At 48.6% G+C, this 23,414-nt stretch overlaps 1 protein-coding gene across 4 annotated transcripts in view; it reads right to left on the reverse strand.

The window, feature by feature from the left end:
• Window positions 1–23,414, reverse strand: part of RERE (arginine-glutamic acid dipeptide repeats) — a 164,126-nt gene that overhangs the window by 79,056 nt on the left and 61,656 nt on the right. For all 4 annotated transcript variants that reach the window (XM_074558725.1, XM_074558722.1, XM_074558724.1 and 1 more), the window contains exons 3-5: window positions 22,168–22,238; window positions 3,389–3,494; window positions 1,463–1,559 (exon numbers count right to left, since the gene is read on the reverse strand). In XM_074558725.1, coding sequence (XP_074414826.1) covers window positions 1,463–1,559; window positions 3,389–3,494; window positions 22,168–22,238 — 274 coding nt within the window. The remainder of the gene's footprint in view (window positions 1–1,462; window positions 1,560–3,388; window positions 3,495–22,167; window positions 22,239–23,414) is intronic.

A 23,414-nucleotide genomic window follows, 5' to 3' on the forward strand; every position in this document is an offset into this window, starting at 1 on the left:
GTAGAATATTGCTGGTTACAATCACTGGTTTTTATTCCCTAGTTTGTCATCAATCCACTGTGTGTCCATTTGTTTGCAGAGGGCACAGAGATAATCTGGCATTATAATAAATTAGAATCTCATGTTACCCTTTCATGCATCACGACACACTGTGCCTCCCCCACGTTCTCTGCAGGAACACCATGTGCAATTATCCTTCTGCTCATCCTCTGCACTCACAGGTTATTGCCCAAGTTTGTTTGGCACACACGGAAATTCCATTTTTATCTTTCCGTCCCTATCTTTTCTTTAAAGGGAAAAAGCACTGAGAGGATGTGGCAGGGGAGTTAGAGCAGTCCCAGGGAATGTGCAGCCACAGAGCTGAGTTTGTGTGCTTGATTTCCAGATTTCCAGCCTGGCTCCTGGTGTGACACTGGGACTCAGCAGAGGCTCCCAGCACACCCTGCAATGCTCTGAGTTTATAAGAAAGGTTTAATATGTAAATCAAAGGCTTTCCCCCACCAGAACAGAAGCCAGTTTGTCTTGAAGTAAGTGGCTTCAGCAAAGTGACTCTGAACAAAAAAATGTCTCCAGATGGCTGTGGTGAAACACCATCTGAGCACCATTATCGGGGAGATTATTCAATTTGCATCTTGACAATATCCATGTATGTTTGGCACGCTGAAAATCAGCTGACAAATAACGCCTGGCTGCTGGGCTCTGAGAGCAGCTCCAGTGAGGGTGTCCCCCAAAGCCTGGAGGGTGCCAGGGCAGAGTGAGGGCACACAGCTGGGATCTCCCTCAGCCTGGGCTGGGCTCTGAGCAGGGACAGCACCCACAACAAGCCTTTCATGCAGCCCAGCAGAAAGCCAGAGCTGCACGAGGGGCTCTGAGGGAGGGACAGGCTGCTGCAGGAGCCAGCCATGCCCTGGGCTGGCAGGGAGGGCAAACAGCTCCTGCTGGGCACCACTGACTGCCTGGCACGGAGAGGAACCTGCAGGGCTGCAGCTCCCTGCTGCACCAGGGCACAGCACACTGCAGGGAGAGGGCACGGCTGGGCTGGGGGGGCAGTGACCCCAGGAGCCTCTGTCCCCCCTGGCTGTCCCCACAGGGCCTCAGGAACCTCTGTCCCAGCCCCAGGCTCTTCCCCCCAGAGCCCCTCACACCTCTGTCCCAGCCCCAAGCTGTCCCCAGCCCGTCCCCAGCACCTGGCTGTCCCCAGCCCGTCCCCAGGTGTCCCCAGCCCCAGGATGACCCCAGCCCGTCCCCAGGTGTCCCCAGCCCGTCCCCAGCTCACCCCCAGGTGTCTCCAGCCCGTCCCCAGGTGACCCCAGCCCATCCCCAGGTGTCCCCAGCCCCAGGATGACCCCAGCCCGTCCCCAGGTGTCCCCAGCCCGTGCCCAGGTGACCCCAGCCCCAGGATGACCCCAGCCCGTGCCCAGGTGTCCCCAGCCCGTCCCCAGGTGTCCCCAGGTGTCCCCACCTGAGGGCAGCAGCGTGGTACGTGTCCACGTAGTCGGAGATGAAGAGCTCACGGTTCTTGATCACGGGGTCAGTGATGACCAGCTCCCGTCCCGAGTCTGCAGAGACAAACAGCAGCACAGCCCTGACACACAGCTGGGCCACCAGGGCACAGCCCCAGGGGCTCCTCAGGTGCACTCCGAGCTGACCAACTCTGCTCGCGTGGGCTGTGGGAATTGATGTGCAAGAACATCACTTCTATTCTCGTCCATCAATTCTCCCAGGGCTTCTGAAGGGAAAAGCCTTCCAAGGGCACTGGGACTCCTCCTGACCACTGGGAGCATCACTCCCGGGTGGGAGGAACCAAGGAAATGAATCTGTTTGGTTTCCAGGATAAGGCATGGGCTCCTGTGCATATTTAATGTCAAATCTGCAACAAAATCCTGACATGGAGCTCTGGCTTTGAGGTAAATATTGACATTCATGTTCAAACACAGAAAATTCTGAGCGCTAACAAAAGAACTGGAAGACAACTTTTTCCATGACTTCTTTCTAATACCTTTGAGGAAGACACAAAAATACTTCTCCACACACAGGAGACTGCAATAAAAGCAGCCATGCTATCAAAAATCCTTTTTGACACTGTGCCTGTAATCTCATTGTTAGAAGCTTCAAATAAATTAGTAACAGAAATGTTAGATTTGTGGAGCTCTTGCTAAAAGCACACACAGAATGTCCTTTCATAAGGGGAGCATGTGCTCAACTTTGTTCTGTCAGGCACCAGAAAGTTGCTGCATTCCACATTTCAATCATCAACTTTTATCAGCACGGTTCACCTTGGAGTATCTTCAGAATTTTTAACAGTTGCCTCAAGGAAATTTCCTGGTAAGAACAGAAGCAAATGTTATGTCTTCCCTGGAGGCAGGAGATAAATGACACTGGGATATGTACTAAAGTTCCTTCTGCTCCTGTGAAAGCCAAGATCACACTTGTTTTTGCAAAGAGAAAAGGGGAAACTCAGCTCCAAGTGCTTCAGTTGCATCCCTCACTGCAATATTAATCACAGTGAATATTCACTGCAAGGGAGCACGACTGAGAGAGACAGCTCTCACGGCACTGCTCATGGCAGAACCACAAAAACCAGAGGAGATCCTCAATTTCTGCAGATAATTTGGTGCTCAGTTCATTATCGGCACAGTGTCCAGAGGCCTACCATGGATCCAGGGTGATTTTGCTTTTCTATTCTCCTTCAAGGAGATAATAGTAATAATCATCATCATCATACATGATAATAATTTTGTTATGCTATTATTAACGTTGTTGCTGTTGCTATTAATTATTATTCATAGTGCAGCCAAGCACTTCCAGCACACCTGGAATGGCCCTGATTACAGGAGCAGGACACACAGCAGTGACACCAGGCAGGTAGAGAGCACCGTGTCCTGGTTCCACAGCCCAGTGCAGAAGTGTTCTGTTAAACTGGGACTGGGACAAGGCAGGCTGGCTCTGTTAAAGCTGGGATTGGGGCAGGCTGCCCATGTTAAAGCTGGGATTGGGGCAGGCTGGCCCTGTTAAAGCTGGGATTGGGGCAGGCTGGCCCTGTTAAAGCTGGGATTGGGGCAGGCTGGCTCTGTTAAAGCTGGGATTGGGCCAAACTGGCTCTGTTAAAGCTGGGATTGGGGCAGGCTGGCTCTGTTAAAGCTGGGATTGGGGCAGGCTGGCCCTGTTAAAGCTGGGATTGGGCCAGGCTGGCCCTGTTAAAGCTGGGATTGGGGCAGGCTGGCCCTGTTAAAGCTGGGATTGGGGCAGGCTGGCTCTGTTAAAGCTGGGATTGGGCCAGGCTGGCCCTGTTAAAGCTGGGATTGGGGCAGGCTGGCTCTGTTAAAGCCAGGATCAGGCCAAGCTGCCCCTGTTAAAGCCGGGATCATGCCAGGCTGTCCCCACTCACCGTTCTCGTTGTGCCTGTCCTGCACCAGGTGCTGGTACACCGAGTCGGGCACCTCGGACTGGCGGTAGTACCACTTGACGTTCATCAGCAGATGGTCCCTCTTGCTCTGAAAAACAACCCGGGGGTGTTACTGACAGGAAATCAGCCCCCAGCCCTCACTGGAAACCCCCAGGTCAGACCCAGAGGCAGGAAAGCATTTCTCCAGCCTGATTGATTTCCAGCCCAGACAAAGGCAGGGAGACCCTCCTGCATCAGTTTTGTCTCTGCATCTGACCAGCAAACCCCAATCTACTCACTCATGTTAATTAACCCAGGGAAAGAGGCAGGGATCAGAAAAGGATTGCAATTTTTGGCCTCGTGCAGGCTGCTGATTTCCACAAATAAGAAGTATTTATGGCCAAACATGCAGAAAAGAATACCCACAGCAACACCATTCAGTGCAACCATTCTGAGCAGTGGGAACCAAGAGATAATAGATTTTTTTCCCCCAAGGACAGATGGATCCAGACATAATCATAGATGTTCTTTATTACACAAAAGAATAGGATACTGCACTTCAATCACAATAATTACAGGCTCTGACTGCTCATCAACCTCACAGCAAAATTTACACAAAACTGTCTTCCCCAAATGCTCTTTTTTCACTGAGGCTCCAGCCACCAATTTGTTCCTTCTTAGAAGGAAACTGAAGCATAAACACCACTTAGAGAGAACTTTTAGATGGAGTCACTACGGACTCTGCTCAGTTCATCTCCGAACCCCCGGTCTGCAATTCTCCCTGCTGCTCCAACACAGAGAACAACAAAGGCCTGAAGGGAAGGGAAGGGAACATTCCTCTGGCATGAGGCAAGTGCAGCCTTGTTTTCCTCTGGGCTGCAATCCCCTAGGGCAGTCTGAGACTGCTCCTGAGCTCCCAAACCCACTCTGGGCTCCCCTGCAGGTCCCTGGGCTGTGGGCAGGTTCTGCTGGCTCCCTGCAGCAGCAGCAGCCCCGTGTCAGAGCTTTCCTGCTGAACAAACAACAGCCAGACCTTCCCGGGAAAGCATTTCCTGAGCAGAGCTGTGTAATACCGGCACACCACTGCCAGTGGCAGCATTGTGCCAGGAAAGCTGGGACCGAGCCACCTCGACATCCCCATCCCCAGAGCCTCGGAGCATCCTGACCAAGCCACATCCACATCCCAAAGCCTCTGAGCATCCCAGACTGAGCCACCATCCCCATCCCCAGAGCCTCTGAGCATCCCTGGGCTGAGCATCCCCAGGCTGAGTCACTTCCCCATCCCCAAACTGCTCTGAGCATCCCAGGCTGAACCATCTCCACCGTCCCCAGAGCCTCTGAGCATCCCGACCAAGACACATTCCCATCCCCAAACTGCTCTGAGCATCCCACACTGAGCCACCATCCCCATCCCCGTCCCCAAAGCTTCTGAGCATCCCTGGGCTGAGCATCCCCAGGCTGAGTCACTTCCCCATCCCCAAACTGCTCTGAGCATCCCAGGCTGAGCCATCTCCACCGTCCCCATCCCCAAACCGCTCTGAGATCCTGGGCTGAGCCACCTCCACCATCCCCAGAGCCTCGGAGCATCCCGACCAATCCACATCCACATCCCAAAGCCTCTGAGCATCCCACACTGAGCCACCATCCCCAGAGCCTCTGAGCATCCCTGGGCTGACCCATCTCCACCATCGCCATCCCCAAAGCTTCTGAGCATCCCTGAACCGAGCCACCTCCACCATGCACATCCCAAAGCCTCTCAGCATCCCCAGGCTGAGTCACTTCCCCATCCCCAAACTGCTCTGAGCATCCCAGGCTGAGCCATCTCCACCATCCCCAAAGCTGCTGAGCATCCCCAAAGGCCTCTGAGCATCCCTGAACCGAGCCACCTCCACCATCCCCATCTCCAAAGCCTCTGAGCATCCCTGGGCTGAGCATCTGAGTCACTTCCCCATCCCCAAACTGCTCTGAGCATCCCACACTGAGCCACCATCCCCATCCCCAGGGCCACTGAGCATCCTGGGCTGGAGCCTTTCAAACACCACAGCTGCAATCAGAGCAAACAGGGGAAAAAATCAAAGGGACAGCGAGGGAGAGGCTCTGATTTCTGCTGCCTGCTGCTCAGGAATTGGGGCTGCAGGCTCAGCTGTTCTGCTGGAATAATGCTCTGTGCACCACAGCTTTTATGGGCAGTCTCTGTGAATTCTGGAGACTAAAAATTCCGAGTAAATAATCTGTTACCCTCTCGCTAAGAGTTCATAAATTCTCTTGGTGAGCTCACAGCAATGATGGGAAACATCAACCCAGCATCCCTCTGCAAATTCTCTGGGTGTTCTTTGGGGGAAGATGAGCTGATCTCCTTCCTAAATACCATTGTGGTCATTTTGGTCCAATTCATTTAACAGCTGCACCCTGACAACCCCTCTTCTGTGCCCACTCTCCAGCACAGAGCACTTTGTGGGGTTGAACCTGAAGCTTCAATCTTGCTAAAAACACAAAACGTCTGTCAGAGTCTCCCTTTTCACATTTCCATCCCTCATGGCACAGAGATTCCTAGACATGCTATTTTGCCAGCCAACTTCCTAAATGCTCATGTCATCTATAAAGCAGGCTGCACTCAGAGGTGTCAAGGCACCCTCTCCTGTGGCAGACTCTGTATTTCCAAACCATGTGCACACAAAGGAAGTGTCCCCTCCCTCCTAAAAGTGTGACTTTTTTTTTCCCTTTTTTACACCTTTACATGTGAAAAGCTGCAGACAGTCACACGCCAAAGCCAGGCTTGCAGAAAGTGCAGCCATGGCAAGAGCTTTAAATTTCAAGTGTCTTTGTGTCAGCTCAGAACGATTCCCTGTGCTGCAAAACCACATTCTCCCCTTTAATGAAAATATTGTCTTTTGCTGCAGCGCTCACAAAGTGCTCATTTGGGGGTTTTATTCTCGCTGACATTTTGGGTTTTGTTCCTTTTAAACAGCATGAATCAGTTTTGGACCTTGAACAAGAATTAGATGGGATCTGTAAATGGATTAAAGCATCTCAGTTCACAGGCATCTGGTCAACTTCTATTTAAAATGAGCCTCTGCCTTGAAGGGGGAAAAATAATGCTGCAAATTCTCTTTAGAAAGCAGGAATGTCCTGATTTCACAGCACTGGTGGCAGTTCCAAGGTGCTTTCCCTGGGGAGGCATTTTCAGAACAGTTCCTGCAGAGGCTCCAGAGGGGTGAGAGCCCAATGAGCATCAGCACAGATGTCCTGCAGCTCCTCCAGGGGAACAATCACACCCTGCCCTGTCCAGGGAGCTCTGGGCACAGTGTGCCAACGGCTGCCATGGCAGATGGGCACAGACCAACAGCAACCCCAGAGACACAAACAGGACAAGGAACAGAACATCTCCCTTCCCAACCTGTTTGCCACATAAAACATCACTCCTCCTCACTCTCACTCCATTCTGACATTTACTAATAGTCAGAGAGAGAAAAGGAACAATAAAAACCATTTAAATTCACTGTTTGGGGTTTTTTTCCCCAAAGAGGGGGCACAAATGAACCTATCTGGAAATGAGGAGCTAAGGAGACACAGCAAGGATTATTTCCCTTCCCTCTCCACAGCAGCACGTGTAATCCAACGTTCTCAGGGTATCTTTTTGTAGGCTGTTTGCTAATTAATTAAGAAAACTGATCAGCTGTTTGTAAGCCAAGCAAACCCAGCCTGGAAATGCAGAGGTTATTACTACAAATGAATGTTATTTTTGCAGCTTGATTATTTAATTCAGATGCCTGCATAGCAACACATAATTACTCCCTGCAAACAGAGCAGCATTGTCAGTGTTCAGCAAGAAACACAAATGTGAAATAAAAGCAGTGATGTGGGCACAGCAGATTAACCCTCCGTGCCCCTGCCCAGGCAGGGCTGTGCCCTCACCCTGAGCCAAGGCAGAGCCCAAACCTGCTGCTGCTGTCTAATGCTCCACCTGCAGGGATTCCTGATGGAAACAAGCTGTGGCTGTGTGATTGGGCTGATGGAGGGCACTGATGGAGCAGGAAATGAGCAGCCCTGGGAAAGCTGTGATGATCGATCAGAGGATGCACTGAGTGTGAGCTGAGCTGGGGATGGGCTGCTGGGGCAGCAAATATTGCTGTGTGCAGGGTGAGGGCCCATTCCTGTGATCTGTGCAGGGCACAGTGTCATTTATTGACAAAACAATATCGGATTTTTTCACAACTGACTTCTGCTGACTGATTACAGCAAGAAATTTCCACGTGTTCTTTTTATTCACAAACGAAACTCCTTTTGGCATTCACTGAGTCACCTCAGCATGCTGGGAATGGATTCAGCCTGGTGTAGGAGGAGCTGTGAGGTGTAAAACACTGCTCACATTCACCTTGCCCTGAATTCCTCACACTGAGGTGTAAAACAGTGCTCACACTCACCTTGCCCTGAATTCCTCACAAAACACTGCTCACACTCATCTTGCCCTGAATTTCTCACATTGAGATATAAAACACTGCTCACATTCACCTTGCCCTGGATTCCTCACAAAACACTGCTCACACTCACCCTGCCCTGAATTCCTCACACTGAGATATAAAACACTGCTCACACTCACCCTGCCCTGAATTGCAGGCTCTCAGAGCCCTGCACAGCTGCAGGCACCAGCAGGCCCAGGCACACTGCTCACAAGTGCTTGTTCTGTATTTACAGAAGGTGAAGCAGCACTGGCTGCACACACCACACACAGCTCACTTGTGCTCCTCACAGGAGGACAGGGGAGGCACCAGAGCCCCAGAACCCCCCTGAGCCACCCCAGTATCCACCTGCAGCCTGTGCACACCTTCGAGAGCTGCCCAAAGCCCCTGCTGCAGCAGGGCACATCCCCTTGGGGCTGTTGGTGCCCCTGAGGCAGCCCCAGTGCCCAGGGCTGGAGCTCTGCACAGCACTGGTGCCCGCCCTCCCTGCAGTCAGTGCCCACGAGATGCCATCTGCTGTCTCCCAGCGTGGGAGTTTGGCACTGGAGCTGCCAGACTTGCTGAAAAACACAGCTCAGCACAGCCCTGAGAGCACAGCTCTGAGAGCACAGCTCTGAGAGCACAGCTCTGAGAACACAGCTCAGCACAGCCCTGAGCTCAGGCACAGCTCTGAGAGCACAGCTCAGCACAGACCTGAGAACACAGCCCTGAGAACACGGCATGTTCTGCTGGGACACACCAGGGATGAGAACTGTGCCACCTCTGCAGCAGGACAGACCCATCAGCAAATGCAACAAAAGGCACCAAACTGAGCCTGGTGAATGCAGCAGTGAGATCCACCTCACCAGAAATGCAATAAAAGGAAATGCAATAAAAGGAAATGCAATAAAAGGCACCAAACTGAGCCTGGTGCAGCAGGGAGACCCACTTCACCAAGAAATGCAATGAACAGCACCAAACTGAGCCTGGTGGATCCAGCAGGGAGATCCTGAGACCCACCTCATCAGGAAATGCAATAAAAGGCACTGAACCTCCCTGGTGAGCCCAGCAGTGAGTCCCACCTCACCAGGAAACATGCAATGAGCAGCACGGGACTGACCTCACCAGGAAATGCAATAAAAGGAAATAAGGAAATGCAATAAAAGGCACTGAACGGATTCTGGTGAATGCAGCAATGAGACCCACCCCACCAGGAAATGCAATAAAAGGAAATGCAATGAACTGAGTCTGGTGAAGGCAGCACTGGGATCCACCCCACCAGGAGCCCGCACTGGAGCTCCCTGTGCTCAAGCACAGTGCAGCCCTAAGGAATTTCAGCAAACCCAGCAGGTTTTACAAAGCTGACTGATGTGGAACAAGTGTCAGCCCTTTATTTTATTTAGTGTCACTCTCACGTCTCACCTTGAGCACAGCCTCATCCAGGGTTTCAGAGGAGACAAGGAACATGATTCATTTCAGCTGATGACTGAGAGGTGTCTGTATTTAAAATAAACTCTACTGTTTATCCCATCAGCTCTCCAGCTTTACCTAAACAAAGCTGCTCACTGTGCTGAGAACAGCAAGTCACCTGCTCTCATTTAAGTGAAATACACTTGGGTACAAAATACCCTTAAAATTTCACTGTGATCCTAAACGACACAAGATAATCTCATCTTGTTAAAAAAAAAGCAGTTATGCTTAAAAACTGACTGGCTTAAAATAAAACTATGATAAGATGTTCCATGAAGGTTATGGGTCATTGCTTACTGCCTCATTTAATCCCTTTGTGGTCTCTTTCTGCTCCGTTTCCTTTCTCCCATCCAGGTTTCCTGGGTTCATTTCCCCCCTAGACCTCCCCATTCAGTGGAATTGCAGGTGATTGTGCAGGGAAGGTGCTGCAGCCCCTCCATCCGTGGGTACCACCCTGCACCCAGCTGGGTGTAAATCCCATTTACAACAACCTCACCAACGTGCATTTCATATAAACCCACAAATCCAGGTGAGGCCTGGAGGTGCCACAGCTCTGCCCCAACACCCCAGAGTCACTCATGGGCTGTAATTAACACCCCTGAGAGAGAAATCAGCTCTGGTTCTGGCCACAGCATCCCTGCCCCTGCTCTCTGCCCCACTCTGGTCACAGATTTTCAGATTTTGCCTTTCCCAGGAGCAGATTTGGGGGAGCTGCTGGCCCAGAAGTGCCAGGGACCCCCTGAGCATCCCCTGCTCAGCTCAGCAGCACCTAATGGGATCACAAATGCATTCACCGAGCACTGAATGGATGCTCTGGTAATTAAATTCCATTAAGGTTTTCTTAGCGTTGTGCCAAAGAAGTGCACCACTGAAATGAAGATACCACTCGGGCCCCGCCTGACATTTGCCATTAAATGTCATTTATAGCACATAGCTCAGATCTAATTGCAGAGCAGCACCAGCCACAGTATTTATCACTTCTATTAAAACAAGCAGCACTCAGCAGTGGGGCTATTCAAAGCCATCATCCACAGTTTAAATAGATTTCTCACCTTTTAAATATCAAGAGGCCACATTTTCTTTACCATCTCACCGAGGGGTTTACCTTTGAACAAAGACACACCAAGAGCTGGAGGATAAAACAAGCAGGAGTTTGCTCTGCAAACCCAGCCCCGAGTTTGAACAGTCACTGCCTGCTGAAATATCACCTCAAATGGGCAGGGAATGTGTAACGGGAAAATTAAAGCACTTTGCCAACAGGCTGGGGCTGGGAATTGCAAAAAGAAAAGGAAAGAAAATGCACTGAGCAGCCAGAGTGAGACTGGGCTGTTCCACCACAAAAGCAAACGCTGCTCCTCAGAGGAAACAAAGTGGTGTCAATAGCTGAATTAGCAACACCGCCTTTAGAGTTTTTCTTTGTGTTTGTATGTAAATCAGGACTAAACAAACACCCCAAAGCGGCTCCACAGGCTGCAATCTAATCTGAACAGAAAGATTGCAAAGATGCTCTCCATTCATCTGGAAATTGCCAGATATTGAAAACACTAAAATCAGAAATAACTACACTGAGAATAAACAGGATGCATTTACCTGCTGGAAGAGAAAAAATCTCAAAGGGAAAGATGGGAGAGAGATACAAAGAAAAAAATCAACTTTTATTGGGTGCTGGAAGTGTGAACATACAGACAACGGGGATGGTGCACAAGAAAAGCAGTTCTGAAATAGAGAAATGTGGTTTTTAAACCTCTAGCACATCCCATGGCCACCATGTGCACTCTGCTCTGAACTGCAGTGAGCACAGCCAGCCAAGCTAATACACAATTCCAAAGTTAATCGTTTGTCTTGGGCCATATAATCAGCACGGCATTACAACTCCAACAAATGAAGCCACTAATAACTTCTATTAAAGAAGTCAAGGTGTTAATTCACTGCCAGGTCCAGCAGCAGAAAGCTCAGAGCCCAAGCAGCACAAAGCACTCAGCCCTCGTGCAGAACTCAAATTAATTTCCTCTATTACTGCAGGCACTGGATGGAACCCAGCAGTGCCAGCCTCGAAGGCTCTGGCTCCAGAAGCTTCCTGAGGATGAGGATGATGATGATGAGGGCTGATGCCTCTGCCCTGGGCACAAGGATTCACCCCAAGGGAACCAGCACAGCCAGTTCTGCCCAGACCCACTGCAAAAAGGAGGATTCTCTGAGAAATGCACAAACTGGCAGGGAACCTTCCAAAACAGAAAAATGACCAGAAGCAATTCAGGGAACTTGTATAAAACTTGGTTTGACAGGTTAGAGAGCTCATGATTTACATCAGCTTCCTTTCACCAAAGAGAATCTTCTCAGAAAGGCTTGAACACTTGCATGAACTTGGTTGTGCAAACTGTCTCTGGGGAGATGGGAGTGCTAGAGATTGTGCAATCCAACGAGGAGCTCTGCCTCTCTGTGACACACAGAATAGGGGAGAAGCCCTTGGATCAGCACTGAAGCCCACATTGCAGCTGCCTGCAGCTCTGGCTGTGCCATCTCCCTGGGAACCTGCCCCAAAAAGCCCCAGAGCTCCCCCAGGGCTCAGGTCCTTGGAAAAGCACAATGAAATATTCAAGCCCTGGCACCAGCAGCACTGACAAATCCAAAGGCATTTCCCAGCACTTGAACTGGTGCAAACTGCAGCACTCGTCCCACAAGTGCTTCCCAAGGAGCACATGAGAAATCCATCTGCAATGGGAGGCAGCATCAGCTCCGATTTCAACATTTACTGTGCCTGCTGCAAACGCAGCCCTGCTCCAGATGTGCTCCCAGCTGCTTGTTTTCCTGGCCCAATGTCTTTGGTAACAAACAGCCCCTTCCTTTAATCACCTCCAGATCAGAGACTGAGGGTGATATTTCACCACAGTTAATGGAATTCTGCAGCTGAAAGGCCCAAAGCAGCTCAAACCTCCCAGAGTTCGTGTTCTGAGGGTGCAGCAGAGCCACACCTGAAATCAGGAGGCTGTTCTCAGGTATTTCCTCCCAAATTCGCCCCAGCTGAGGGAGGGCAGCTCTAATTGCCAGCCCAGGCTGGCGCTCACCACCCTGGAGCAAGAGCCCAGCACAGGCAGAGGCAATTCCTGGGTTTGGGAATATCAATAAGGGAAGCACCAGAACCCCTCAGAACAGGAAATCTGGCACCAAATGGCATCTCCCCTCCTGGCAAACACCCCTTCCATCCTCTCAGCCTGCACAAATCTCCCCAGGACAGCTCCTGCAGCCCTGCTGCCATCCCCCAGCTGCTGCTGCTGCTGCAGCCTCCGGGGTCACACATATCAAAGCACCCAATTGCCTTTGCTTTTCTTGCCTCCCTTTTTTTTTTTTTTTTTTAAACACGAGGAATATGAAAGCACCCGCTGAAGCTGGTCCTTGTTAGCAGAGCCATTTTCATCTCTTTAAACTCAAAGAGAGCAATTCCCTTGAAAACTGTCACAGCATTTTCCCAATCCATAAAGAGGAAGTTCAACAGCCTCGGGTCACTAATCGCAGATACAGAGCATAAATTATCTCTTTCTATTGCACAGCACTGAAACATACACATTCTTTTATCTTACTTATGTGATTCTCTCCATAAACTGAACCTTTTAGACGTGTTTGTAGTCTGAAAAGGATGTTTTACAAATAAAAGGGAAGCACTTTGCTGTTTACACAGCATTCCTTCCGTGGGGTATATTAATATCACACCCAGGTGGGTGGACAAGAATTGCTTTACACAACAACACAATCTGGGTGTTTTCCCAAAGGAAACACTTCATTTGAAGTTTAAGAGTTGCTCAGCACAGGTTTGCTGGTCTTAATAATTTTGCATCACTTTTAACCTTAAAATGTGCCAACAACCAACTGAAGGGAATATGATTTAAAAACCCCCAGAAGTTCTGCTTAGAAAGCAGAGCAGGATGCTTACACACTACTAATTTAATTAAAGAGTTATTTTCCTTTCAAATACCCTCTAATGGCCCAAAACGAACTGAGGCTGCTTTAAAAATCAATCACTTTAATCAAAACTACAAGTCCAAATTCTCCATGGATTGGTGTTCGGTGATTGCAGTGTCAAAAACTCAGATCCATCACAGCCCTGGCTGCGAGGGCCAGGCAGGGACCCGTCCCCAGAGGTGGCACCAGGGGACAAACCCAGCCCGAGAGGCTCTGAAGCTCTGCCAGGCACTTGAAGGGTTTCCCAAAGTGGCTCCATCAGTCCCTGCTGAGTAAAAGGGCGATTTTACCTTTCCTGCCACTCAGGTACTCAAAAAGGGGAAATTCTGCCTTTCCTGCCCCTCAGGCACAGGAAAGGTATTCAAAAAAAGGAGATTTTGCTTTTCCTGCCACTGAGATACAGAACAGGTACTCAGAAAAGGGAGATTTTACCTTTCCTGCCACTCAGGTACTCAAAAAAGGGAGATTTTACCTTTCCTGCCACTGAGGTACCGAACAGATATTCAAAAAATGGAGATTTTGCCTCTCTTGACACTCAGGCACAGAACAGGTACCCAAAAAATGGAGATTTTGCCTCTCTTGACACTCAGGCACAGAACAGGTACCCAAAAAATGGAGATTTTGCCTTTCCTGCCACTCAGGTACTCAAAAAGGGGAAATTCTGCCTTTCCTCAGAATACCTTTTCTCAGGCACAGAAAAGGTATTCAAAAAAAGGAGATTTTACTTTTCCTGCCACTGAGATACAGAACAGGTACTCAAAAAAGGGAGATTCTGCCTTTCCTGCCCCTCAGGCACAGAAAGGTGCGCACAGAGCATCCACACCTTTCCCCTCTGTGCTCCTCTGTCCCTCTCAGGCTGTGCCTCTGTCCCACAGCAGCAATAGCAGCAGCATCACCTGCAGCCCACAGAGCCACCCCAAGCACATCCCTGGGGTGGGACCCCTCTGGAACCCAGTGACATTTCACATCCCTCAAGGAAACCCTTCGGAAAGCAGGAAAACAAATTCCTGTAATGAATTATCCCCAGCAGCTCAGCAAGCATAACAATGTGCCTTTGGAGGCTGAGCAGAGGCACAAGAAATCTGACAGTGCTCAAGGAGCCCCAAATGACCAGAGAGGAAATTTCGACTTCAATAATCCTAAAGGTCAGAAGCATTATTAAACATGACAGATGCTCTCACTATTCAACACCAGAGGACATGGCTACATTTATCCTAACTCCATTTTCTCTTGCTACATAAAACCCAGCTAATGTACAATTTGATACTTTTTTCCCCCCTAAAAGCCAGAGATAACATTTTTTTTCTGGGTATTTTCCAGCTGGCACACAATGATTTATTTAGCACTCAATTATCTCAGCACAGGTGTAGGGAACAGGTTTACCTTGGGTAAGGGGGAGGAAACAAGGCAGGAGAAAGGTAAAATAGAAAGCTAAAGGTGCTGAAGACACGCTGCCATGACAAAAGGCTTACTGAAATTATAAATATCAGCTCAGGGAAACAGCCCAGGAGCCTTTCCTGGGGGAATAATCCTCCAGTGCTCCTGTGCCAACAAGCCAGCCATGAGAATTCCAACTGCTGGATGCCAACTGGGGCAAAAACTAACATGGCAATCACATTAAAAAGGAAAAAAAAAAATCAAAACAACCCCCTGTGGATTATCCTGTGGGATTTTTTGTTTGTTTTGGTGTTTTGTATATTTGTTTGGGGGTTTTTAATGCAGCCCCTACGTTGTGAGGGCTGGATTGCAGAGATCCAGGCCATATGGAAGGAATGGAGGCAGAGCTGGATTTGAGCCCTCAAAAACACACATATAGCCTTAACTTCCAGCTGTTAATCCTCCCTGTGAACAATGCTGCCATCTGCTTTACACCCCCAAACACGAGCACTGCCTCTCCAAAGGACCACGGTGCAATTGTGACATAACTCTGCAGCTCTGGAGGAATTCATTCACTTGCACTGGTGCATTACCCTGCCAAGGCTACTCAGAAAAACAACCCCAAAATTCCACAAAAATGTTAAATATTGGTTAATTGACAAAATAACGGCACTGATGAAATGACACATCTGAGCTGGGTCTGAACACAGCATCTCCACATAGCCCTGAGCACCAAAATCTGCTGGGTTAGCAGCTTAGAATGGATGGTTCCTGCTCCTGCTTCCTTCCCAAGATGTACAACAGAATAAAAGGATGTTGCTCCATATTTCAGCCGAGCCCAGTGAAAGCCCAGTGCCCATAAATCCAGAGCAGCCCCGTGCCTCAGCTCTGAGGCTCACCTGAGAGACACTGCAAATCCCCTGCTAATTTAACAGCCTGAAAGCAGCACTTAGACAACAGCCTGCCACACAAAAAGGATTTATTTTTACACAGATGTGACAAGCCCAAACCTCACTGTGCAGCACAGCTTAGGATCTGTGTGAGAATTCAAAGTGGCATCTGGGTAATAGCAACCAAAAAAAAAAAAATACACAGAGAAGCATTGTAAAAAGGAGGGGAATTATCAAAATGGATTCATATGCATCTGGAATGATTTTAATACAAAACACCCAGCAAATCTCCCTGTGCTGCTGACAAATCACCAGCTGAGGTAAATCCCAGATAATGAAACATTGTAAGGAAGGCTCTATTTAATAATTTAGCCCCTGTCAAGGAGTTAGTATTGATTCTTGTTTCCAGCACAGGCAGATAATGTTATCTGCAGCCTCACGGCTCAGTGACAGCATCAGAGGATTCAATCACTGAGCAGCCCCTGCCCTGCAATCCCAAAGTGTCACCTCCATCCCTGCACTGCCACCCTCACCTCCCACCCCTCCCTGCCCCACTGCAGCCACAGCAGCACCTCCATCTGCTGCACGTTGCACATAAAAGCCAATCTCATTTGCAGGCTAAATTTTTGATTTTAAATAATTCAGTGTCCCTTCAAAGGCCTCATTTGTCTGGCTCCCATCAGCAAGGCTGCTCTGGCCCTTCGTGGCACTGTGAGCTGATCCAACCTCGCCTTGGAAAGGTTTAGCAGTGATCTGGAGGAAGCAGAAAATCTTTTTTTGCCTTTTTTTTTGGGCCTAGAAAGAGCGATGGATGTGGAGAAGCAGGGGAAAAAAAATCTGTATTAATCAGCATTTTTTCCACACCAAAAAGGAAAGGTCACGCTGCCTCGGAACTGGCCAGGAAAAATTTGCCACAAATTAATTCAGCTGCAGTTCAGGAACAGAACATCAATTCATCTGCAAACAGAATGAGGCTTTTAAATACATAAATGCTTGTGGCTACAGAAACCTCACCCAGATATTTGCATGCAAAAACCCCAGCTCCTGTAACAGTGCAGAGAATAACAGATGTAAATTTAACATGTTTGCTAAAATGCAAGGCCATATGCAGGAGGAATGGAAAAGAGAGGAAGCATGAATTATATAATTTGGAAAAAACAAATTTCTTGTGATTTTTCCCCTCCTTTATTCCAGGTGAGGTGCAACCCTTTCCATTTTCTAATCCTTGGGACGGGAGCAAAGCCGTCCCAGGGGCCCAGGCAGCCAAGGTCATCACAGCCAGATTTTCTATTACAGGGCACTAGCAGCATTTCACAACTGTCTTTTTATGCACTTCTGCCTTTCCATGCAGACTATAAATTGTTACAAGGCCCTGGGGCAATCCAGCTGTACACTCCATTCAAATCAGGCTTCAAGGAGAAAGCTCCACAGTCAAGATGCTTCAATCAAGTAAACACACAGGCACAAAGGGCAACTGCATCACAATTAATAACGTTTCCTTTTGTGTGGCAAATTCAGCGTTTTCCCGGTGTAAAGTTTCCCTCTGATGCTCCCATTCAGAGTGTGGCCATTAGCATTTTAAATGTGACATCAAATTAAGGCAGGATGCAGAAAGCACAAACAGGCTGCTGAAATCCATCTGCTGGTGGTGTTCTGGGTCCCTCTGGAACACAGGAAAACCTTAAAAAGGCAATTTGGGCTCATTTATCCAAGCTGGAAACTCACACCAGGAAAGGTCTGAACGGCAGGATGGGAGGGCAGGTCTGCAGCTCTGCTGTGTTTGGAGGAATGCAGAAATAAATGAGTGTAATTGCAGCAATGAGCTGCTCTCAGCTCCCACAGAGCCTGCAGCAGCTGCCTCTGCTCTGGCACTGCTCCCTCCCTCACTCACCCTTGCCTCTGCTGCTTCCTGCTCCTCCTCTGCCTCCACCTGCCCCTGCTGCGCCAGGGTCTTCTACATTTCAGCTGTTAATCCTCGCTGTGAACAATGGGTGTTTGCCACTGCTGTCCCAGTGCTCCTTCCCTGCGTCCCCTTCCCCTCCTGCCTGAGCTGTGGCTGCTGGGGCCAGCGGGGCCACCTGAGCTCACCTGAGCTCACCCAAACCAGCAGAGCTCACCTGAGCTGCTCCAGGATGCTTCCCAAAACATTTCCAAACCAGCAGAGCTCACCCACACCAGCACAGAGCTCACCTGAGCTGCTCCAGGACCATCCCCAAACCATTTCTAAACTAGCACAGAGCTTACCTGAGCTCCAGAACCATTCCCAAACCAGCAGAGCCACCAGAGCTCACCTGAGCTGCTCCAGGACCATTCCCAAACCATTCCCAAACCAGCAGAGTTCACCTGAGCTGCTCCAGGATAATTTCCAAACCATTCCCAAACCAGCAGAGCCATCAGAGCTCACCTGAGCTCACCCAAACCAGCAGAGCTCACCTGAGCTGCTCTGGGACCATTCCCAAACCAGCAGAGCTCACCTGAGCTCACCCAAAGCAGCACAGAGCTCACCTGAGCTCCAGGACCATTCCCAAACCAGCACAGAGCTCACCTGAGCTGCTCCAGGACCATTCCCAAAGCAGCAGAGCCTCCCTGGCCCAGCTCAGCTCCCAGGCAATCCCACCTTGTGCTCCTGCCCCTCTCCCAAACACCAGAATTCAGTGAACTTCTCCCACTCTGGTCTCTGCAGCAGATAAAGCTCTTTTTTTTTTTCCCACAGACATGGCTCTGCACTACTTTTGATATTTAAATTGAGCCTTAATCAAAGCTGGATCCGCATGGGTTTACAGGCACTACATAATTAATATATTCATATCTGAAATGTAATTACTGCTGTTGCATCATATATTTAAAGCCAACAGCTGGCTATTCAGGTGAGGAAGACACTTTGATTGGGATAAAACAATGCTGTAACCAACACTGCAGGGTTTTATTGCTCACAGCCACTCTGAGGCAGCTTCACAGGGACAGGAGAGCTGGGGACACTTGCCCAAAGCTTTGCTGAGATCCTGACGGATTCACAGGGATATTCCTGCTGGATTCCCCATCACAGCATGCTCCCTTAATCAGGTTTAATTTCTATATCTGGGTGTGGGGTTATAAAATGTCCCTTAACCCACTGGGTGCACACAGGAACTGAATTTCTGCACATTTATTGGATTTTCTCACACAAGTCACTCAGCTGAGTTTTAACTGTGTGTTTTCATCAGCCAGAAGTAATCACAATCAACATTTTAATTAAGATAAAGAGAATGGACAGAATTTTAGGACTTGCTAACCACAAACAAAGAGATAAAAGGAAATTTCACTGTTTATAATTCTTTGTATTACAATCACTGTAAACTACAAAAGAAACACATTAAATACTACTATTTGATTAAAAAACCCTTTAGCTCTGAAGCCATACCCTCAGCCTGAGGAAAACACAAATCTGTTTTTTCAAATGGCCTGATCTGAAAGGAAATTCAGTGAGAATTTCCAGTTTCAAAACACAGCACTGTTCAATGGAAAGAGAGTTTTTGACAGGAGGACGTGTTTGCTGCTGGGGTGGAGGGAAGCAGCAGCAGGAGCAGGGTGGGAATGGCACACAGGGCTGGCTGAGCAGACCCTTGGCCATTTCCCTGGAAATTCCAGGTGCCACTCTTGTGCCAGCCCCGCTCTGCTGCCTGGGCTCTGAGCAGGCATTTGTGGCCCCACAGAGCGTTTAAGGAACACTTTGTCAAGCCTGTGGGTTTTTAACGTGTTTGACTCGTGCCAAGTGAGAATGAAGGAAAGCATGCTTCCCTAAGCTGCTGATGAATAGGAAATGGGCATTTCTGACAGCAGCAGGCTGCTGTGGGAACAACTGCACTGCTCAAAATGCACTGGTGCTGCTGCAGAGTGAAGGGAAACGAGCAGATTGACATCCAGGAGACAACTCCTGATGTAAACAACCTGAACGTTTTCCACAGGAAAAAATAATCACAGAAACTTATGTTTTTTTAATGCAGCAGAGCATTTACTGTTCCATTTTATTGATTTGCCTGTGTAATTTAAAGCCCAAGCTGTAAGATTGTTCTGGAACAAAAACACCCAGAGCAAGCAAAGCCTGAATCCCAAGTTAGGGATCCCACTCTCACCATCCTCAAAACAACATTTTCCTCCTTAAAGCTGCTCAGCAGGCAATGCCAGGAAAGGATTAAAGCCACATTTCTCTGCCCCTTCACAGGCTTTCTCCACCTTCCCAATTGCATTTTGCTGTTTCCCTTTTTTAAAAACAACATTTTTAAAGTAACTGGCATTGTAAGCTGGATAGGACAGGCTTAAACTGGGGAAGAAGTGCTCCCCAAGGGAAAAACAAGGCAGGAAAGTTGCTTTAAAGCCAATCTTGACCTTGCATAATCCAGATTTCCAGGGGACCACTTGAGCCCAAGCACTGGCTCAGCTGCCCCAAGAGGAGGGAGAGCAAATATTGAACATCAGCAATGAAGGGGAGCTGATAACCAATAAAAACATGTAAGGCAATAGACCAAACTCAGATTGAATCCTGCCTCACCACAGCTTGCTCCTAATCAAAGTCCTCAAGAGTAATCTGGTCTTGAATCCTGAAAGAGGATAGCATTAATCCAAAGAAAATGAACTAGCACCAAAAAGAGATTATTAAAATGTTCTGGGACACAGCACAGAATAACCCAATCAGCAGAGAAAAAAAATCATCCACTGCCTTTTTTTAAAAATCCAGACAACTATCACACATACTATTCTGAGAGACAACAGCAATTTCACTCTTAAAATGTTTTAAGCTCAATAATTCACACTGGTGAAGTGAAGCCAACAAAGAAAAGCATTTATGGATATGACACCTCCTCACCTGCCCTGCCACCCCATCCTTCTGTGAGGACAGGAAAAGGAAACTGCACTGGTACCAGCCAACACTCACACATTTCAGTGCTGGAGGGCAAAAATAAACCAGAGGATTCCCAGAGAGCTGTTCAAAGTTCTGCAAAATTCCAAACAAAACCCAGAGCACCACAGTGATCCTGGTCCAGCAAGGACATCCTGATTTTCACTGGGTCATCTGTAACTCCCTCTGATTTTATTAAATATAACTTTATGTTCCTGTTTTATCAGTAAAACACCCCCATAATTCCTGTCCCCAGACTGCACCTAGAACCAGGGGAAGCATAAGGTAAGGCTCACACACTCAGCCAGAAACTTTTATTTTGTGACAACCAACACATAATGTATTTAATTAGTGGGCGACATTTCAAAGCTGTTGACTTTAACTTTCCTGCTTCACTTGACATATTTAGCTGAAGGCAAAACAAGGCTGTTTTCCTGTTGGTATCTCACACCAGAAGAGAAATCAAGTGTCCTTTCCACTGCTCATCCTCCCTCTCACCAACAGGAAAATCAGCAGCCACACACACACTGGGGATTTCGTTTTGCTGGTATAATCAGCATCAAGAGGGTTTTGGTTTTGTCATTTATACAAGTTCCTTTTATGCCTTATGTCAGTGAGAAAAATTAAATTAACAGAGAAATTCGAGAACTGTGAGCAGGCAAAAGTAAACATAGAACAGAGACACTGTTTCCATGTCAAAAATTATGCACAATTGCCAGCAGCCCTGGTGCCAAGTCCTTTGTGTGCTGAAAACACGAGTGAAGAGAAACCACTTCCAAACCATCCAAAGGTACTAAAGCTGCAGCTCCCTGAGCTGAAATGAGTGGCCCAGCCCCAGAGGCTGCAGCTTTTGTCACCTCCTGAGCAATTCCTGCAGCTCAGCAGCACCCACAGGACTGGAACCAGGCAGACCCAAAGGGCCCAGGGCTCCGCAAACCCAGTGACTCCCCAAAAACAGGGGGAGCAAAGAGGGGACAAACCCACAGGTGCCAAGCACCAGCAGGGACAGCAGCACTGAGGAACATCTCAAATTCTCACAGAATAACTGGAAAAGCTCGGGAGGAAGGAAGGCAGGTTTATTCTGACAGCAGCAGCCTGGGAGATCTATGGCTGTGGACAATACATTGATAAGGAGAGTTTATTATCTGCTCAGGACTCAATACAGCAATGAGGAGCAGCAGAACCAAACTCCCAGAGGTGCCCAAAGGTGCTGCCCACAGAACTGTGCCAGGTGCCAAGGCTGTGCCCTGGCTGTGAGCAGGAGATCTGGGCACCTCTGGGAGGGTACCAGGGGGGACAGGGGGACAGGCTGAACCTCCAGGGCTGCAGTCCCACAGAAAGGGGCAAATCCTGCTATGATTTGTTCCTGCTCAGCTCCCTGACTCTCACTGCCAGGGAATGAAGTGCTCACAGTCCTTCCATGTTATTTTCTGTTCCTCCCCACTGACCTGGCCACCCTGTTGGGGTGCCCCCAGCCCACGGCCAGCTGAGATGCACAGGCTGCCAGGGCTGTGCTGGACAAGGCACAGCCCAACTGCCCTTCCTGAGCCCCAGTTTGCCCACAACACAACTCAAAGCTCAGGTTTGTGTTCCGCTGAACCCGCCAGGGATCTCAGCCTGAGCCCAAAGACTGAGCTGGGCTTTAACCAAAACCAGCTCAGGGTTCAGAGGGTAAAGCCTCACTCAGAGCTGCAGGAAGGGATCCAGCCTAAGGAATATTCCCCCCTGGAGCCTGGGGCAGGGGAAAGGAGGAGAGGTGAAAATGTTCCTTACCAGTTTGAAGTCTTGAATGCTGCAGATGAAATAGGGCGTGTTCGGCCGGCGGCTTTCGATATAAACGCAATCTTTGAAAACACAAGATTTTACAATAATGGGCATTAACTTCTGTGCCTCCAAGAAACAGCATAACAACAGGATAAATTCAAACACAGCTTAAACTCTGAAAGAACCACCATTGCATTTGCATATTGTGTAATTTATTCTGAGTGTGATCTAAAAATAGGAACTATTTATGATGATAAATAACGGAATTAACTGCATAAAAATTGACTTTGATTTGAATAGACACTTTGCTAGGAAAACAAAAAGAAAGGAATTTAAAGACCACTCTGGATTGAGTTAATAACAATGACCAGGTCACAGCCTGTGAACCAGACCAAGACAAGAGAGGAAAGTAATCAGATTTTTCGTGGTCAGCTCGCCATTAAGAACCGAGCACCAACATATTTTCTCTTCTAATTGTGAAGAAAACCAAGGCAACCAATCACAGATGAAACACAGCAAACCTAAATTAGATTTACCTCAGGGAAGGCCTGCGCTTTCTCGAATTGCATTTGACAAGACAGAAACACAGTAATTATTTCTGTTTGCTTTTGACAACCGCGCTCTCCAAGGCTGCTGTAACATAAGGTCTGTTGTGTTCAAAACAGTCTTGGCAATAACTACAACAAAAGCAGTGCCCTCGGAATGAAAACACAGCACGGATGGGAGAGAAGTGCCTGATTAATGATCCTGACCTTGGAGCTCAGCAGGCTCGCACACAGCTTGCTAAACAGAGAGATGCCAACCCCAAAGGCAGGCAAACATTGAAGGGAACGTCCTGGCGACCCCCGTGACACACAGATAAGGAGCTGCTGCTCCAAACACAGCAGGGACAACAAACACCTCTGTCCTGGGAGGGATTTTCCATAGGCTTTTCTGGATTTCCACAGAAAACCTACAAAATCTCTGAGTTTTATAAGGCACATTTCAAATCCAGCTCATTTGGGAGCTCTGGCAATGCCGGCACATCCCAGCAGTCCTGCAGCCCCGGTTATTCCAGATTTCCTGGTTATCAGGGATTAATCCAGCAATTCCAGCACATCCCAGCATCCCCACAGCCCTGGTTATCCCACATTTCCTGGTTATCAGGAATTGCTGCACAAATTCAGCACATCCCAGCACTCCTGCAGCCCTGGTTATCCCAAATTTCCTGGTTATCAGGAATTAATCCAGCAATTCCTCCATATCCCAGCATTCAC

The sequence above is a fragment of the Zonotrichia albicollis genome, chromosome 25 (genome assembly GCF_047830755.1).
Source record: "Zonotrichia albicollis isolate bZonAlb1 chromosome 25, bZonAlb1.hap1, whole genome shotgun sequence".
In the NCBI taxonomy this organism is placed as follows: domain Eukaryota; kingdom Metazoa; phylum Chordata; class Aves; order Passeriformes; family Passerellidae; genus Zonotrichia; species Zonotrichia albicollis.